General features: G+C 37.9%; 1 protein-coding gene across 3 annotated transcripts in view; it reads right to left on the bottom strand.

Moving 5' to 3' along the window:
- tmem131 (transmembrane protein 131) overlaps positions 1-17,207 on the bottom strand; it is a 389,736-nt gene that overhangs the window by 7,301 nt on the left and 365,228 nt on the right. For 2 of the 3 annotated variants that reach the window (XM_072684162.1, XM_072684161.1), the window contains exons 4-26: positions 15,841-15,909; positions 13,514-13,634; positions 12,211-12,327; positions 11,979-12,101; positions 11,768-11,848; positions 11,520-11,670; positions 11,369-11,425; positions 10,920-10,981; positions 9,416-9,524; positions 8,783-8,891; positions 8,525-8,678; positions 7,994-8,164; positions 7,514-7,624; positions 7,077-7,211; positions 5,828-5,932; positions 5,630-5,716; positions 3,385-3,537; positions 3,172-3,247; positions 2,945-3,059; positions 2,686-2,824; positions 1,814-1,923; positions 714-780; positions 313-461 (exon numbers count right to left, since the gene is read on the bottom strand). In XM_072684162.1, coding sequence (XP_072540263.1) covers positions 313-461; positions 714-780; positions 1,814-1,923; positions 2,686-2,824; positions 2,945-3,059; positions 3,172-3,247; positions 3,385-3,537; positions 5,630-5,716; positions 5,828-5,932; positions 7,077-7,211; positions 7,514-7,624; positions 7,994-8,164; positions 8,525-8,678; positions 8,783-8,891; positions 9,416-9,524; positions 10,920-10,981; positions 11,369-11,425; positions 11,520-11,670; positions 11,768-11,848; positions 11,979-12,101; positions 12,211-12,327; positions 13,514-13,634; positions 15,841-15,909 — 2,571 coding nt within the window. Of the gene's footprint in view, positions 1-312; positions 462-713; positions 781-1,813; positions 1,924-2,685; positions 2,825-2,944; positions 3,060-3,171; positions 3,248-3,384; positions 3,538-5,629; positions 5,717-5,827; positions 5,933-7,076; positions 7,212-7,513; positions 7,625-7,993; positions 8,165-8,524; positions 8,679-8,782; positions 8,892-9,415; positions 9,525-10,919; positions 10,982-11,368; positions 11,427-11,519; positions 11,671-11,767; positions 11,849-11,978; positions 12,102-12,210; positions 12,328-13,513; positions 13,635-15,840; positions 15,910-17,207 lie in introns of all 3 variants that reach the window. The other variant, XM_072684163.1, reaches the window with a different exon arrangement.

Genomic DNA, 17,207 nt, shown 5'->3' on the forward strand with positions numbered 1-17,207 from the left:
TACTGGCTGGAGACACTAATGGTTAATAAATAACTCCTATGCAAAGTTAAACAAATCCTGTGCCCAAATAATAAAGACATATATTCAATGTTTACCTAAACTGTCAATAACTGAGATCAATACACTTATCTTATACAATGTTCTGACAATCGTCATTTCAGTTCTGAACTTTTTGCTAATAAGGAATGAAGGGATTTCCGTACTTACATAAAAAGCAAAAAAGATCAGCACGGACACACCCAATATGCAGAGTTATTTAGTATGCGGCTAAGGTGTGTGTACATGCAGAGTGTAAGGAGTACAAAAGCTCACCTGACAACCAGAAGGGAGGACACACTATGATTGCTGATGGGTGTGAACTTCACACTGAGAGACTTTGCCTCACCAGGCATGAGTAGCACATTGAAGACAAAAGGCCGTGTCAACCCTTCAACAAATCCTGTGGAACTCATTACTGAGGACTAACACAGAAACACACAACACATACAAACACTAATTGTTAGATGCACAAAACACCAAACATTTTATAGCATTACATTTCTGGTATAGTACAGAAAGCAAGCAGCTGAATTCTTTAGTCCATCACAAAAGAGCTTCATAAAGCTAAACTGAAAGATTAGGTTAAGGAATGCTAGGATTAAATATTAATATTGCCTAAGCTGTTCAACAAATTATCAGTTTAGAGCTACACTGGCACCCATGTTGATACCGACCTGATTTCTTTGGACCTCAAATTCCAGTGTATTTGTGTCAATGGTGGATAACTTTCCTCTTGGGAATCTGTAAGGAACAGGAGAACAAAGAGCTTAAACAAAAAGTACTTTGTGGTAACTTGGTAATTATTTATTTGGCTTTACATGTACTATCTGCTTCACTCACACACAAATCAGCTCTATTTCTACATTTATACAGACTACCATCACTTGATCAAAATAGTATAATGTCTATCATTAATTTTTAATTTTGTAGGAACATAATGTTCATATGCAGGCTGTTCTTGGTCTACCAGATCACTCTAGGAAATTTCTTTTTTTTTTTTTTTTTTAACATGCAGAATGTTGAAACTTTGAAGCTTTCAACATTTAACATTCACTCCCTAGTTTACACAGTCAGCATCTGGTAACTAGGCTGAACCAACAGCCCGTTTTGATTTCACCACTGCTTTGATGTAGCCAAAAAAAACAAAATATGAATCCATACGTTTTTAGCCTACAGCAGTTTTGACACATTAAAGGTTTAGAAAAATGCTGTTTGCTGAACTGCTTTGAAAGTATTACTATGTAAAGTATTACTAAGTAGTACTATGTCTATTTTTATTTAATAAAATTTCTTAATATGGTATTTTTGCAAAGAACTGGCCATTGGGGGAGGTTGCCATGGGGTGGGGGCTTTATGTAGCCACGCCTTTCCTTGCATAATAATGTTGATTTTGAATATATATAAAACTGAAAAAAAGGGTAACGTTAAATGTTACTTACTGACATACAAATAATCATATCTTATAATAATTATATAATCATAGTCATAATAGACTAATTAATTCACGGCATACCAGGTTCTGATAATTACCTTTTCATCCTCCTTCTTACATTTTTTTTAAAGCAACTGAAGTCTTATAAATTGCTTATATATTGTTTATTTGTACAGCAAACTGAGGGTTTAAGGAGGTTTTTTTAATCAAATACAGCCTACTTCCTAGGAACTGTGACTTCCTATGAAGGGGTTGATAATCTGCAAGTAACTTCCTGTTTAAAAAAAAAAAAAAAAAAAAAAAAAAAAAAAAAAAGTAAACACTGTCAACGTGTTGCATCACCTGTCTTCTAGCATCCCTGTGAATGCTGAAGGGTTTGGGTAGAGTGCCAATGGTAGAACCTGCACATAGACTGGAATATCAGCTGGGTTCTCCAGAACAAGCTCTTCCTCCTAATGAAGGGGGGAAAAACAAGGACAATAAGGCAGAACATCTGCGTGTTCAAAAGTGATTTTGCATAATGTTTGTGTAATTTTGCCATTTCCTAAGTAATGCTGTTTAATGCTTGTACTGCATTCTTGTGCATTTAAGTGAAATGTGCTTCTTCCTTACAGAGGGATCGTGAATATTAGTCTTTTGCCGAGTGTGAAAAAAAGAAACTGCCCTCACAGGTAAACTTTAACCAACAATAGTATTAAGAACAACATGAATTATTACAACTGTAAATGTTGTCTTTGCTCTCCATTTTCTCCTCAGAAGTCAGACAAAGCCAGTCATTTCAGAATTGTTATTTTTCAGTGCATGAAAACAATTAAAGGGAACAACATGAGTAACTTGTGGTTATAGTAACATAATCCTTTCTTGCATGGCCTACATGTAACAGATAGAGGATCATAGCAGTGGCCGCATGCTAGAAGCGGAAATGATTCTAGGCTACTTTGCATTAAGATCTAGATTACTTGCATTCCCATAAGGGTCGTTCATGTGGCAGAACCACAAAGCAGCAGTTAACGTGCTTCAGTACAGCATGAGGAAAGGGCCAAAAGTACCCCATGCTGTGACTCTACAATGACAGACTAACTGCAGTTTGCAACAAAAGATGGGAAAATATATGGATATATGAACATTCTGGCCTCACTGAGTTTCCTCTGTTCAGGTCTAAAAGAAGCAAAACAAACAGACATTACAATGGACATGAGCAACTGAGTACTCACTGAAGAGCTGTTGGTGTTGGTGAGGGGGAATAGGACTTGCTGTGACGAGTTTACTAGCGAGGGCCACGAGAGCTGTGCTGAGATTTTAGCCTGCACATTTTTCTGCAGATCTGTATTTACTTCGAAGGAAGCTTCAACCCTAAATAAAACATGAGAAATTATTTGAGTTACTACCAACATGCCTTTGCAGTAGATATTAAAAGTATGATTTGGAACATGATACAGTGTAAACACAGACCGCCCTGAAGACTGAACTCACTCAAGGCCTGACTGTTCTTTCAGCTCTCTCCATCTCTTCAACAACCTCTGATGCAAATCTACATCAGCATCCCAAATGTCCTCCTGCATGGCCAGACTATGGGGTCTTGCTTCGGCTGCATGCACACATTCCAGATATTAAAGAAAAAGAAACAAAATAAAATAAAATACATAAAATACTAAAGTCTTAAAGGGTGAGAAAAATAAAATGGAAGCAGTAGAACTTACATTTCAGCACAAATGGTAACCCTACATAACAGTGATCACCACACTGTAAACTGGCATCAAAATAAATATTTGCTATCTGTAAAATGAAAGAACAGAGAAAGAGAGAAAAAAAAAAAAAAAATCAACAACAACATGAAGCATATTCAACACTGTAGATTTTTGGCGAGGCCTTCGCAATAGGGAACATAGGATTGGCTGAAATGGGTTAGGCACCTTGGACTTGCGCCTGGGCTCCAGCTCCACTTTGTTACTGCGCAATCGTTTGTAGTAAAACCGAACATCCTCAGAGAGGGAGAGGATCTGCTGAAGCCTCACCCTCTGTGAGAATGAACTCTGGATGCTGAGACCCTGGTGAACCACTTTCCCCTGGAGACAAATACATTAAAACACACACACACACACACACACACACACACACACACACACACACACACACACACACACACACACACACACACACACACACAGAGAGAGAGAAAATGTTTGGTAATAGTTAATGGACCGTTTCTGTACTGTATACTAAACAGAGCTAACTGTGTTAGTGTTAAGACGTAAATGTAAGTGTAAATACTTTTATACTGGTCTCAATATCCATAAAAGTATCAACAGCTGTGTCATTTTTTAAACCTCCATTTGTGTGACAACTTTACTATTATTAATAGTTATATATATATATAAAAAAAAAAACATGCAAAATGACAGTGGAAAGGCACAGCTACATCCCATTAGGTCTCCATTACACTCTGTGTGGAATGAGCAACAGAGCAGCATGACTGCTACAACTTGCAAGTTAAAGTGTTAGATTTTAAAACCCATTTTTTTCTGTAAAACTGTTTAGTGGGCTTGTTCTGCCCATTTCACTGCACAAAGAGTAAAGTGGACCATGTCGAAAGCATTTGTTTAGCCTTATCCTTTTTCTAAGTTGTGACTGGCCTATCATTTCAAGTCTATGTAACTACCAGCAACTCTTATGAGCATGAAACAGAAAACCTAGTGCAAAGTGGGAGCGAAGTGGTTACAGAATAGAAGAAATTGCTGTTCTACTTCACTCAAACATAGGGTTTTCTGGTGTATTAGTACCAAAATGTCAATGCTTGCAGTCATACGAAGAATATATAATACATATTGCCTACAGGTATGTGCAAAGATTGAAGAACATAACGTGGGACCAAATTTCAAAAGCATTCATTTCATTTCCAAAATGCCAAACAACCAAGCTTGAAACGTGGGCCTTTGTCAAGGTCCATGTTCGCTGCATGCTGCAGGCTCCCCGCTCCCCGTCATGACTCATGTCAGAAATAATCTACCTTGTCTGCAGCGACTGGTCATTTTTCAGTCACACCGCAGAAAAAAAACAAATGCTGACAATAAGGGTGATCAGACACAGAGCAGCCAACAGACCCCAATTCAGTCTCCCAAAAGCTTCCTAGTATTATGATCTTATCATACCACATTCTTGTTTCTACACTCATAGTCCATTAGATCAGCTCCACTTACCATATAGGAGCACTTTGTAGTTCTATAACTACAGTAATCCATCTTTTTCTCAACACTGCTGTGTCTGATTCACTCGTACCAGCACAACACACACCAACACTCCACCACCTCGTTAGCGTCACTGCAGTGCTGATAATGACCCACCACCGAAATAACACTTGGTGTTCCTGTGGGGTCCTGACCATTGAAGTACCAGGTAAAATGAAGCTAACAAAGTATGCAGAGAAACTGACGGAATACAGTTTGTAATTACAGAACTACAAAGAGCTCCTATATGGTAAGTGGAGCTGATATAATAGACAGTGAGTGTAGAAACAAGGAGGTGATATTAAAGTTATGGCTGGTTGATGTACATGGTCAAGAGAAAGTGTTTGTGATGCTTGCTCTACTACTGAACACTAAGCTTTAATTTGTGCTAAACAGGAAACTCATCAGAACAACAAAGATCAGAACAAGTTTATACACATCATGCCCAAATATCGCTTAACTATTTTAATTTGTTCATGTTGAAGATGGACTTGAAAACATAAATTAAAATGGTAATTTATTATACATAACAAAATAAAAAAGGTCACATATAAGGAAAAAATTCAAACAGAAGATAAGTGAAGTGGATGCAGATAGGTCCGGTCAATAAAAAACAAACAAAAAAAACTAAACAAACATTATTTTCATTAACTGTTATGTCCAAACCTTGGTGTTATCAGAGCTGTGACTTTTGTCTTCAATTACACCTCTACTCAAATATCATGGTGGCAACAGTATAAATAGCCACTGATGTTTCTGTCCAACTAAGAAAAATCAATAAAAAAAGGCTAAGATGACTAGAGTAACAATTCTTTTTGAAATTATTCAACACTATAGGGAATGTGTTGCCCTGCATCCTAGACAAGAAAATTGACCATTGTGTAGAAGATCACTTAAGTTTGTGAAAATACATTTAATTCAGAAGAGAACTTACCGGAAAGGAAGGGGGCATAATAATGTGTTTGGGTGAACAGCTTAACGTTCCCACAGCTATGAGGGCCTTTACTGGAATAGTCAATATCTGGAAGAAGCAAAAGCACAGGACTAAACTGTAAACAGCAGACCTGGGCAAGTATGGTCATGCCAGTGGTATCTGAGACAGTCACTGTACAATTATAGACGGATTACATACCTCATAATCTGTGGTAATGTGTACAGCTCCATCATACACTCCCTCCAGTGCTTTAGCCACCAGAGTGACTTTAAATGCTGCATAATAGCCGGATGCTAAAATTACCTGTAAAGGAAACACACACACACACACACACACACACACACACACACACACACACACACACACACATTACAAAAATCACTTGGCTCTGGTTTCCATATGCTTTTACTACATAAACTCCCATGAATAGTTAAATAAAACAGCAGAGACAGAGGCCTTTTTGTTTTTATTATATATGCAAACCAAGTGCAGGAAATGCAGACAGTCATATTGATTTCTTTTATGTCATCTGACTGATTAGGTAAAAGAGTGCAAACACAACACGTCATAATATAAACATTCAGCCTTGTGCATTCAAGAGCTGAACACTGCGTTGGCACAGCATGCAAAACACTGACACAGCTAAATTGGGATTACATCATTCATATTCAACCAACCATGCTTGAGTGATCAACAGCCAACACAGGCTACAATCTTATTCAAAAGTTTGGGAACCCCTGGTCAAATTATATTTTGTTCTAAATAAGTGGACAAATTCTCTACGGACTGCAAAAATGGCATTTTCCTGAATATTTGAATGTTTCTGTTAACTTTTTGGATTTAACATATGGTAAAACAAAATAAAAGAACCTGTGCCATTGATATTCCATGATCAACTGAGAGGGGTATTACTGAAAAACAGAACTACAGCAACTGTGCCACAAAGTGGCAGAGCACCTATAGTAACAGAGGAAGGTCGCAGAGTGCTGAGGCGCATAGAAAGTAGCAAACACACTGATGACTCAATAATATGTTCACTCCATATTAAAATATAATGGAAAATCCAATGAAAAGCTGGGGCATTAGGATCAGATTCAGCCTTAACTCTGGACTACTGGACCATTTCCAACACATTTATAGTTGGTGTCCCCCCCCCACACAAAATGTTCTACTAAGCAAATAGACCTCAATTTCAGTGTCCTCGGCAAAGGATGTCATTTATTTAGAAAATGTAAAAGGACTAGAGGTGACCAAAATATTACATAATACACTGTATGTGCAGCATGCTCCCACTTAAGACCTCAGAGGGTAAATCTGTAATTGCATTTTTTTTTTAATAGTCACAAGATCAAGCTCTGCTAGGTGAGTTTTGAGAATGAATGTAAAGAATAATGTAATTTAACCCACACAGACACTTTCATACATTTATATCTATATATAGTCTTACAGTTTTGTAATGGGCTGCTGACGTGTTCTGGAGCTCTCTGATTCGACCAAGCGCCACACTTCTGTTCCCTTTCTCAGTGTTCAGCAGCTCCATGGATAGACTGTCTCCAGTCACCAGCCATGATTTTATTTCCAGCTGCAGACAAAGAGGCATTTTAATCAGCAACTATGCATGGCTCCATCTACACAATGCAAAAAAACAAACAAACAAAAAACATAACCATACAGCACCAGTGTGCCACTCTCTCAACAAAGTATTGACATTTGACATTTTGTGATTCTGTAATGTCCGAACAGCCTTAATATATAATGCACCCCTTTAATATAGATAACATTTGGTACTGCAGGAGGAATTGGGCACTTCCAACTATTCTTCTGCAGGAAGAGAGCAATTGGTAACCTACACCAAAGTGACTCATACAGTCACATGACACTTACCTCTATAGGGTTGCTATTGACAACCACAAACACCAAACTGCTAGTGTCTGTGGCACTAAGGACTCCATAATCCAAGATGTGGTCTTTAGGGCTGGGTGGAAGGACCACAGGCTGATGAGAGAATACAAAAGACATGTTCAGTTCCGAGAGAGTACCTCAGAAAGACTTCTCTTTCTATTTGACATCAACCAACTCTTCAAAAATATTTTTGTTACTCAATAATACACTTGTCTTAGTTTTAGTGAACACAATGTAAGACAATCTGCAATTTAAGTAAGACTGGTACAATATTATTCACAGAAATGTTGTAACTGCATGCATCAATACAATTTCAAATACATCAATATTGTCAACAAATACTATAAAGTCAGGAGAAGAAATAATCCTCTTTACATTTTTACAGGCATGTTATAAAAATGACATGGCCATCTTTTGGACACTTCTTGTAAACATTTAATTTGCCCTATGAGCTCTAGTTACCTCCAGGAAGCCAGTATATGCCCTGACTGGCAGGTGGAACTTTGATGCGTTGGTGATGAGGAGGATGTTGCTGTCGATGTGGATGGAAGGACGCACCGGCCGGAAGAGAAGTGAGAACATGTAGCGAGATTCGTGGGGAGGGATGAGGACCGGTGCGCTGAAATTATGCACCTAAAACACACAGCAAACCAAAAATGTACATTATTGTCTGAACAGACACAATAAATTCCTTGCTTTTACACTCAAACTAACATATTTTCAATTATTTCACCATAAAGCCCTAATCTAAATGATTAAAGACAACTGGCATAACACTCACAACTCTTATTACTTAAAGAAAACAGAAACACTGCACCATCTAGAAATTTCTTTGATCACTTATTACTTATTTCTAACATCAAAAGCTTATATATAATTTATACATAATAAGAAGTGAAGCCTTAACCTAACTCCACAGGGCCCCCACTCCTACCTGATCATTTTACAAGCTCCAGGGAGGTAAAGATCAAGGAAACAAACAGACTGACTCACATTAAACATAATCTTTGCATCCTCAGGAAGGGTCACGTTGTGGATGCGAATGGCGAAGTTAAAGGTGTTGGTGAGGTAGATGGGCCTATCCACTGGATCTACAGGGCTATCTCTAATGTGGAACAGGGTGGCTGTGTGGTCAAAGCCCAGATATCTAAAAAACAGAAAGAATTCTTACCATCTCCTACGATAACATGGGTATAATGATAGTATTTGGTATAATGTTAATATATAAACAAACAAAAAAATGCATCTGACCCTTCTAAAACTTCAGCTTGGTATGGGATTTCAAGTTTTGAGTAGCTTTTCTCTTTCGCCTTTACTGTTATTTTACCAGAAAACTGGTCTGGTCTTCTTGCTTTTGAAGCTGAAATGACAAGATGCACACAAATTAAACCAGCAGAAGAAGGAACACCGCATTTATGTACACACAACACAAGGGGTGACAAATATTTCTTGACGGATGTAAGAATTACAAACCAAAGGGCCAAGTGTGAAAGTTTCACTTTTATATATGAACTCCACTCCATTTTAAGATGCTGTAGTAAAGCAGTATACCCAACAATGTTTAGCACTTGTCAGTTATTCATTGGCTGACTGCTGGTCAAGTGGCTGTAACAGGAAGTAACCAGCATACCCTACCCAACCACAAAACACCTCCTTTGCTCACAGACTGTTGTAGGCCTTTTAACCTCCACACACTGAGCTATGACTCATTTTGCTTAATATTAACTCAAGGTTTATATGCAAAATGTACTTACTGCTGTTTTAGAATTACTCTATGAACTACCTACAATATGTAACAATACTTATGTTAGGACAAATGTCCAAATATAGATACAAACCAAATCTGAGGATAACTAACAAACAACAACAACAACATTTGCTTACCATCAAAATTAATACTAGCGACTTTGGTATACCGACTCTCTCCTGCTTTTAGTGTGATCTGTTTAAATTCCACTGTAATGGCTTCGTTTGATGGTGTCGGACGAACACTCTAAAATGAAAAGCACAACAAAAGAGAATTCCAAAACAGTCTAACACAAAAGGTGTTTGCTTACTGCAGAATTGAAAAAAGACAACAGGTTTAACAGCGATAAAGATGCATTGTGGAACATGCCAGAAATTAGCCAGCTCCTCTACCAGATGCAAATGAAGCCATGTCTTTTGACCAACCCAGTGAGTACAATCACTGCTTTGTACTCTGCTTGATCTGATGTTAAGACATTAGTTCTGTGCTACTGGGTTCTGCAATTACAGGGATCTACCTTAATCCCAAAATGGTTCAAATCAACAGGTACAACTGGATCTTGACCAGATGATTCATATTGTAAACATCTTGCTTTACTGACTAACACAAATGTTTTCGCTACAAATATTTTGCAGTGGTGGCCTGCTCCAAAATGTCTTCCACACACCCGACAAAAGTGAAAAGGAATTAAAGATGGAGAGAAAAGAGAAAGGTAGATCAAACTAGCTAATGTCAAGTTTTACAATTAAAAAGAACATTTGCAATGTAATGTAAAGCCTATCGCACAGCAGACATGATAACAAGCCAAAGTAGATCACATGTGACTGAATTTACACAGAGAAAGGCAGTCTGTCTCTTGGAAAAAACACACAAATGATAAGGCCAGGTTACAGTTATCTTATTCCTTTTACAGCTTGTATCTTTCAGCTTCGAAAACAAAGTGAACTAAGTGCGAGAATTAATACTGAATGCTTTAATTTAAGTAGAGTGTAAAAATTAACTTCTATAATGCCATGATCTGTAAGCAGTGGACGAGAGATGTCATAGGTATAAATGGATCCAAATAAATAAATCAGCTGTCTAACTTCCCTTTATTTAATTCCATTTTAGTACCTTTTCACATGAATCTGCCCACGTTGATGTGATATACTGCACGCATCATGGCTAGCATGGCTTAGCTTGTGGTTAAGTATAACCATGGTGTTCTGCTATAACATTTAGTTTTGAAAACTGCTATCCATAAACTATACCAACTCTATCCCATATTTAGCACAATGCTTCGTATTCAAAATGTGCTGTATTCTTAATGTAATTACATAGGACTAATCACACTCTTCGTAATTAAACAAGTTGGTCATTGTCCTTTAAGCATATGGATATACTCAGAAAAAAATACCATGTATGACAATTAACAAAACGCATCAACAGTCATGTCGGCCACTAATCCTAATCATCACACTACTAATATCTATGCAGGAAAATTAAAACAGATTTTGAGCAACAATCACAGAACTGTCAACATATTTAAAAATTCTGGTCAAATAACAGCATAACCACTCTCTAAAAGAAACATTAAAACAATCATACTTAACCTGGCCAGGTGATTACTTGAAATCAGAGGGGAAAAAAAAACAAGCTTACCATGATTGATACATCTTTTGCTCCAGAATTTAGAAGGTGCAAATTCAACTGTTTTGGTCGATCTGCAAAAATAAAATGGCGTTTAAAGAAAAAAACTTTGAAAATAAAAGATTAGGATTGTAATTAGGAATGCACAGATCCATCTTTTTCTGTTCAGATATAGATACAGATACATGAACTTCGCATAATTGCCTATACCAGATACCGATCAGATATCATTGCTGAATTAACCTTAAACTTAAGGCACCAGGACTGACGTAATAATTACTCACTTGGTCACTAAAATTAATAATGATGCTGGACCTCGGCACAGTGTTATCTGGGCTCAGGACTTTTATTTCTGAAATTCGAAGTCTGAGGAAGATATCAGGGAAGATATCTGATCCTAGTATCAGATCAGTGCATCCCTAATTGTAAATAAATAATAATAAAAATAAAAAAAAACCTACCTTGTGATCGAAGTGTACCAAAGTCTAACATCTCTGTTGAAGAGTATATACCAGGTGCTGGAAAAAAGAAATTAATTGTACTTAGCCAAGAAATGTCAAGCCATCTTTTTTCCAAGTAAAATGATTAGAATGATAAAATGATTTTTCTGACCTGTGGTGACCTCCACTTCCACAGGGAGGATGATGAACTCATCCTCATTTGAGGCATTCGTTTTTATCCTGATGAAGGCTGTGTGGTTGTCAGCATCTCGCGAAGAGAAGCTGGCCCTCATCACACCCTTGGTCTCAAATGGGGCAATCTCCTGCAAAAATAAACACTCTGAGCTACACGCACAACAGGATTCCATAGGAATTACTGGCCAAACTGCTTCATAACGCAAACATTTTTTTGATGCTCACCCATAATTTTTTGGTGCCACCTTGCTGGCCAGTGGGCAGCTCTAGATGCAGATCACCCCCACTTGAGTACATCTCCACAACCTAGACAGGAAAGTGGCGGGAACACCAACATTGCCCGGTAGCTCAGCAGAGAGAAGCAAATTCAATCGCATTCAACTTGAGATGTCTGACATAAGACAGCTTATTGTGGCAAGAGTAATTAAAAGATTACCTGGAGTGGTTCGCTGTGTGGGTTGAAGATGTTTATGAGTGGGGAGAAGCTGCTATTTACTGGTACTCTGGCCCCTACAAAAGGCCTGAGTCTGTAAGGGTTAGGGATGCCCACACCAAACACCTGTATGAAACAATACAGTGCGCACAGTGTGGTCAACACTAAAAGCTCCCTCTCATCGGTTCACAAAAAGTATTCACAGGTCCTTCGACCAACAAGGTATTTAACATACCTGGTATGTGAACACTCCATGGTGAGATGTGTTAATAAATAACGTATTTTCTACATTCCCTACTACTCGAGCAAGAAATACAACATCAAATGAGGTATTCCCTCCTGGTGGAATTATCTGTAAAAACAAGCAAAAATAAATAAATTCATTTATAAATAAAATGACATAAATCAGTCAGTCTTTCTCACATTATAAAAATAAAATCTATGAAATTACCTATGAAACGTTTTTCGCATAATTACACCAAATGTTTACGTTCTGGGACCATGAGCTGTTTTGTTCTTCTACCCACCCTGACATCATGTCAAAAATGGCTACACTACACTAGTTTGAAATTAAACAGTGTATATCTGTTGCACAGCCTTGCATGACTGCATCAAAACATAAGGACAGTTTTCAGACTAGCTGTTAAAACTGGAGTAAGGGGAAAACTCAAAGACCCCTGCCCCCCGCAAGTCATTTTTTTATAGCATTTCCTTTTGTGCATTAATCATTAAAATTAACAGCACAAAGAACTGCCAGATTCAAATTATGTCAATATATTATGGCAAAACGTAATAAACAAAGATTCTGCATGAAGTGGAATGCATGAAGATTAACTTACACACAGAATGCATTACACACTATAACAACTACCAACCAACATCACAGAATATCTAAACATAACCACAATCAGTATTTCATCATCACTCAACTGCTTAAGGGGGCAGGTTCAAACATTTTTTGGTTGTTCAACGTTTCTAAACACCACTGGCTCACGATGGACGACCTCTGACCCTGTTAAACATAAGCTATAAGGGTCTGAGAAGGTCAGCATGAGGCTTTAATTTATGTAGGTGTCAGGAACAGGTGGGATGTGCTTAATTTATTGCTGCATGGAGTGTGTGGGCACACACTTCACACACACACAGTCACACGCAAAACACTTAAATTAGACCCTTTAATGAGTCCACTGCCCTGTGGTTAAATCGTTTACATGAATACTGGTCAATAATCAACAAATGAAACACTTAACATCTAAACATTTAGGGGACATATGATCAGGCATAACCTCACTGTGATTGCTGTAATCACCTCAAGACATAACATTTCTTTCCACAGACACTGAAAGTCACTGTTGAAGAAATCAAAGAGGAAGCAGAGAATTTTCTCTCATCTTTTTTAAGCTCTTAACAGGAAGCAGACATTAACCCATTTGTCCCAACACTTAAAAACATGGCCTACAACTTCTCCAATTCAGTGCGTCATAGTAGCACCTGTTGGCACTTAAAAAGGGGCCTTACACTAGCAAGAACATACTTACCCTACTCTGAAAAAAAGATGCATGAAAATGCGCTGTTGTTGCAGATATTGATATTAAACTAATTTCTTCTGAACTTGGATTGTGCAAGTAAACTTTCTCCATTTTTGGCATCCCAACTGGCCTAGAGGAAAACACACACACAAACTGTATTTAGCCAAACAGGAAATGCTTAAATTAGGTGCTGGCAGACAAGCATACAAATGTTCTTTTGTTTTGCTTACAAGTGTGTACGCTGTATGAAATATGCATAAAAAGTGCTACCAGTTATGAAACGCACTCTGGGCCAATCCAAATAAATGTATTCAGCAATTAGGCAAACAATCTAAAAAGCACCTCCTATTAGCTTGGACTTTTGTATACTTTGTATACTTAATACACTGTATCTGATGCAGTATGACCCAACACTGGGACTCATGCATTCAGGGTTACATAAAATAAAAGCAAAACAGCAAAGGCAGATTACAGTCTGAGATTTATGGTGAGCCTGTGTAATTTAAGCAAGTCTTTATTGGCTGCTGATGAAAACGGAGGCAGGATCACTTAAGGTTTCAAAGCAATTCCTAATAAACACATGTAATCGATGAGGTGCTGTTTATTACAGGCAAGAAGAGAGAAGAGGGGCACGTGTGTCCTTAGTGGACATGGTCTTGTGTTATAACTCCTACACAGTGAGTCACAGAAAGTGAGGATCACTTGATTTGGTTGCAGAATAAATTAGCTAGTGAGTGACTGAGTGTTGCCAAAGATGGCAAACAGTTAGGTACAGAAAATATCAGGTTTCCAAGAAGCTACATTTAAAATAAAGCCAATTCACATTTTATTTATTTTGACAACTTTAACTATGTTTGAGAATTTAAAATGTAAGAATCTATATGAGTTTAAATTAGCCTAGCATAAAACACCCTGCTTTATTTTTACCCACACATTTACTACACCACTGGCTGAGTAGTGAGCATTTCTAATTGCTGACTTTGAGCTGGAACAGTTGGCCACCAACCAGTATCAGATAAGCTAGAGAATACTTTAGTCAGCAACAATCTAAAAGGAGATTAAAAAAACTGAAAGTGCACCTAAATAATTGATAATTCCCTGAACTTTGGCAATGACTGGGGCAATATTATATTGGCACATCAGTATAGGATAACAAAACAGATAAAATATGGTTGGAAGGCTTGCTCAGTATCTTCTCAGGACGTTGTGCTATTAGCTAGCTCAATAGATTGCAAATAAGCAGAAAATAAGCTGTTTTTGCCTTTCTGAGTGTGTGGTTAGCTTAGAGCTGGGCAATGTGACAATATTTTATCGTATTGTTTTACATTTTCTTATCGTGATGCACAATATCCTTTTTAAGCATATCAAGGATATATTCAGTGCTTGCAATGTAACACTGATCAGCTGCATGTTTCAATACAAACATTACGTATAATTAGTCTGGTTTAACTAGATCAAGTGCAGCACATTTCAATAAAAAAACTAAAATCACTGTACAAAAATATGAGAGTGTTTGGATGGTAGTTTTTAAAAATCCTATTATCCTGATGAATACTGTGTATCATGAAAATATCTTTAAATATCGTAATACAATATTTTTGCCATTATGCCATATCGTCCAGTCCTAGGTTAGCTCTAGTTAGGTAGTCCGCTGAGGTTTGCTTTCAATGGGGAGAAGGGACGATTAAAATTGGCTGGCTAGCTTTAGCTTTTAGCCTAGCACGAATTCCAGCTAGACTCCCCAGCTTTTGCTTTGTTGCATGTCGTTTTTAAGCTCCTGTTCGGCGGACATCGTAGCACAAGGTCTGGTTCACTTTGCGAGTCAAAGGAAAAGGAGATGCCGAGTCTGGTGGTGGTGGCTGCTCTCCAGTGTAGAACACCACAATAGACTTCTCCGAAGTGGCTGTTGTGGTTGGTTGTCACAGCTTGTAATAGGTACTTGTACTTATAATTAGGATTTTTCTAGTGGCAACTTTGAATTACGGTTTTGGAATTTGCTGGTTTTTACAACTGTCTTGGTTATGTCGAAATTTCCTTTCAATATAGACACCACAGTGTTCATGGTGTGTCACTTTCATGTAACAAACTCATTATTCAACTATGCCAAGGAAAATATAGTTTTCCATCCTAGGGCACCTTTATAAAGAAAGACGCCTCCGAAACATTCCTGGTCTATTGAGTGGCAAAAAAGGCTGTGTGTTAAAAATGAGGAAGTGGCTTTTTGCAGAACTTGACAAACAGCTTCGCTCAAAGAAGCAAAAGGAAACAAATGTTTGAGACATCTGACCAGTGACATCAACACAGAATATAAAGAAAACAGACTGCAGGCTACTTACTGTTCATGGAAGTCCAGCATTGGTGGCTCAAAGCGTATAGGTCTGCTATTCCCCCTCTGTGAGGATGCACTGTAGCAGTCAAAAACACCATGTATAAGCACAAAAGAACGAAACAGATACAGAAACAGTGTCACAGAGAGGGTACAATGTCCCGAACCTTAAAAAGCATAAACAGTTATTATTATTATTAGTTTTTGAACCCGCTTACATTGGGTTACATCATGTACTTAAGATGTATGTCCATCTTTAATCTCAATGGTTGTCAAGCAGGGCTCTACATATTGTATATTCTGTATTAGTGTCTTATCAGTGAAAGTCAGCAGAGTGCATCTTTACAAAGCTCACAAATATAAATCATGCACTTGATAGTTAAGCTTTATTATATGCTAGGTGATCTTCAGTGCTACAAAAAACCGCTGTGATTCCACTAACGCCCTCAGTCACTGCTCACTCAAAACACACAATCGGTTCACCTCAAACACACATACAATCAGATATAGGTTATTACAAAGCAGAAATATTGGTCATCTCTCACACGCACAGATGCATGAGTGTGTCTCTATTTGACGTATCAGGTTTCCAGTTCCAGGAGAACAACAACTCAAACCCAACAAACTCGTCTGACGAGTGAAACACTCTCACTCTGTAAGTCCTGCTCCAACACAAGTGTGACTGTTTACCAGGAACGCAGGTAAAAGGACAGACGCAAAAGAGGATTTTTGTGGAGACACACATCTCACTACACCCAACTGCAATACTGCCTGCCTGACCGACATTTATCCTCACATTATATCCTAAAGAACAGCAAAATCTAGAGGTTGTACATAAATTTGAGCAGCAAAGTTCCTATGCCATTCTCTACTACTTAATATTACAGCTAAACCACTGATTGAAAAAGGACCTCCTTGATTTATCGGGAAGGTTTAGCTGAATTTATGAATATTGCAAACTCTCAAGTGAACTTTACCAGGATGCACACTTGTCAATGAAAGTGCTGGTAAATAGGCTTAGGATCGCTGCGATTTCATGATTTTAATCAATGTGCTTAAAGCCAGAATATTACTGAAATACTTGTTTATCCTCATGTTTCTTACTGTTCTCATTTTTGGATTTGAAAGCACTGGAAATGGAGAGCAAAACGAGTGTCCAGGTAACTCTCTACAAATGGCAGTCCGAGAGACAGGGTAGCAAAGGAGTAGAGGAGGCAATCAAGACTACATCTACCCATACCAGGGTACCCAGTTTCTGGTTAGAACGCATACTTGCGAAATGATGTTTTTAACCTAATACTAAGTACCGTGTATTCTTTGTGTGACGGTTCAGTATAAATTCATGCATCTTTACATCTTTGCGCTAATTCTTAGGGT

The sequence above is a fragment of the Salminus brasiliensis genome, chromosome 7, assembly GCF_030463535.1.
Source record: "Salminus brasiliensis chromosome 7, fSalBra1.hap2, whole genome shotgun sequence".
NCBI lineage: Eukaryota > Metazoa > Chordata > Actinopteri > Characiformes > Bryconidae > Salminus > Salminus brasiliensis.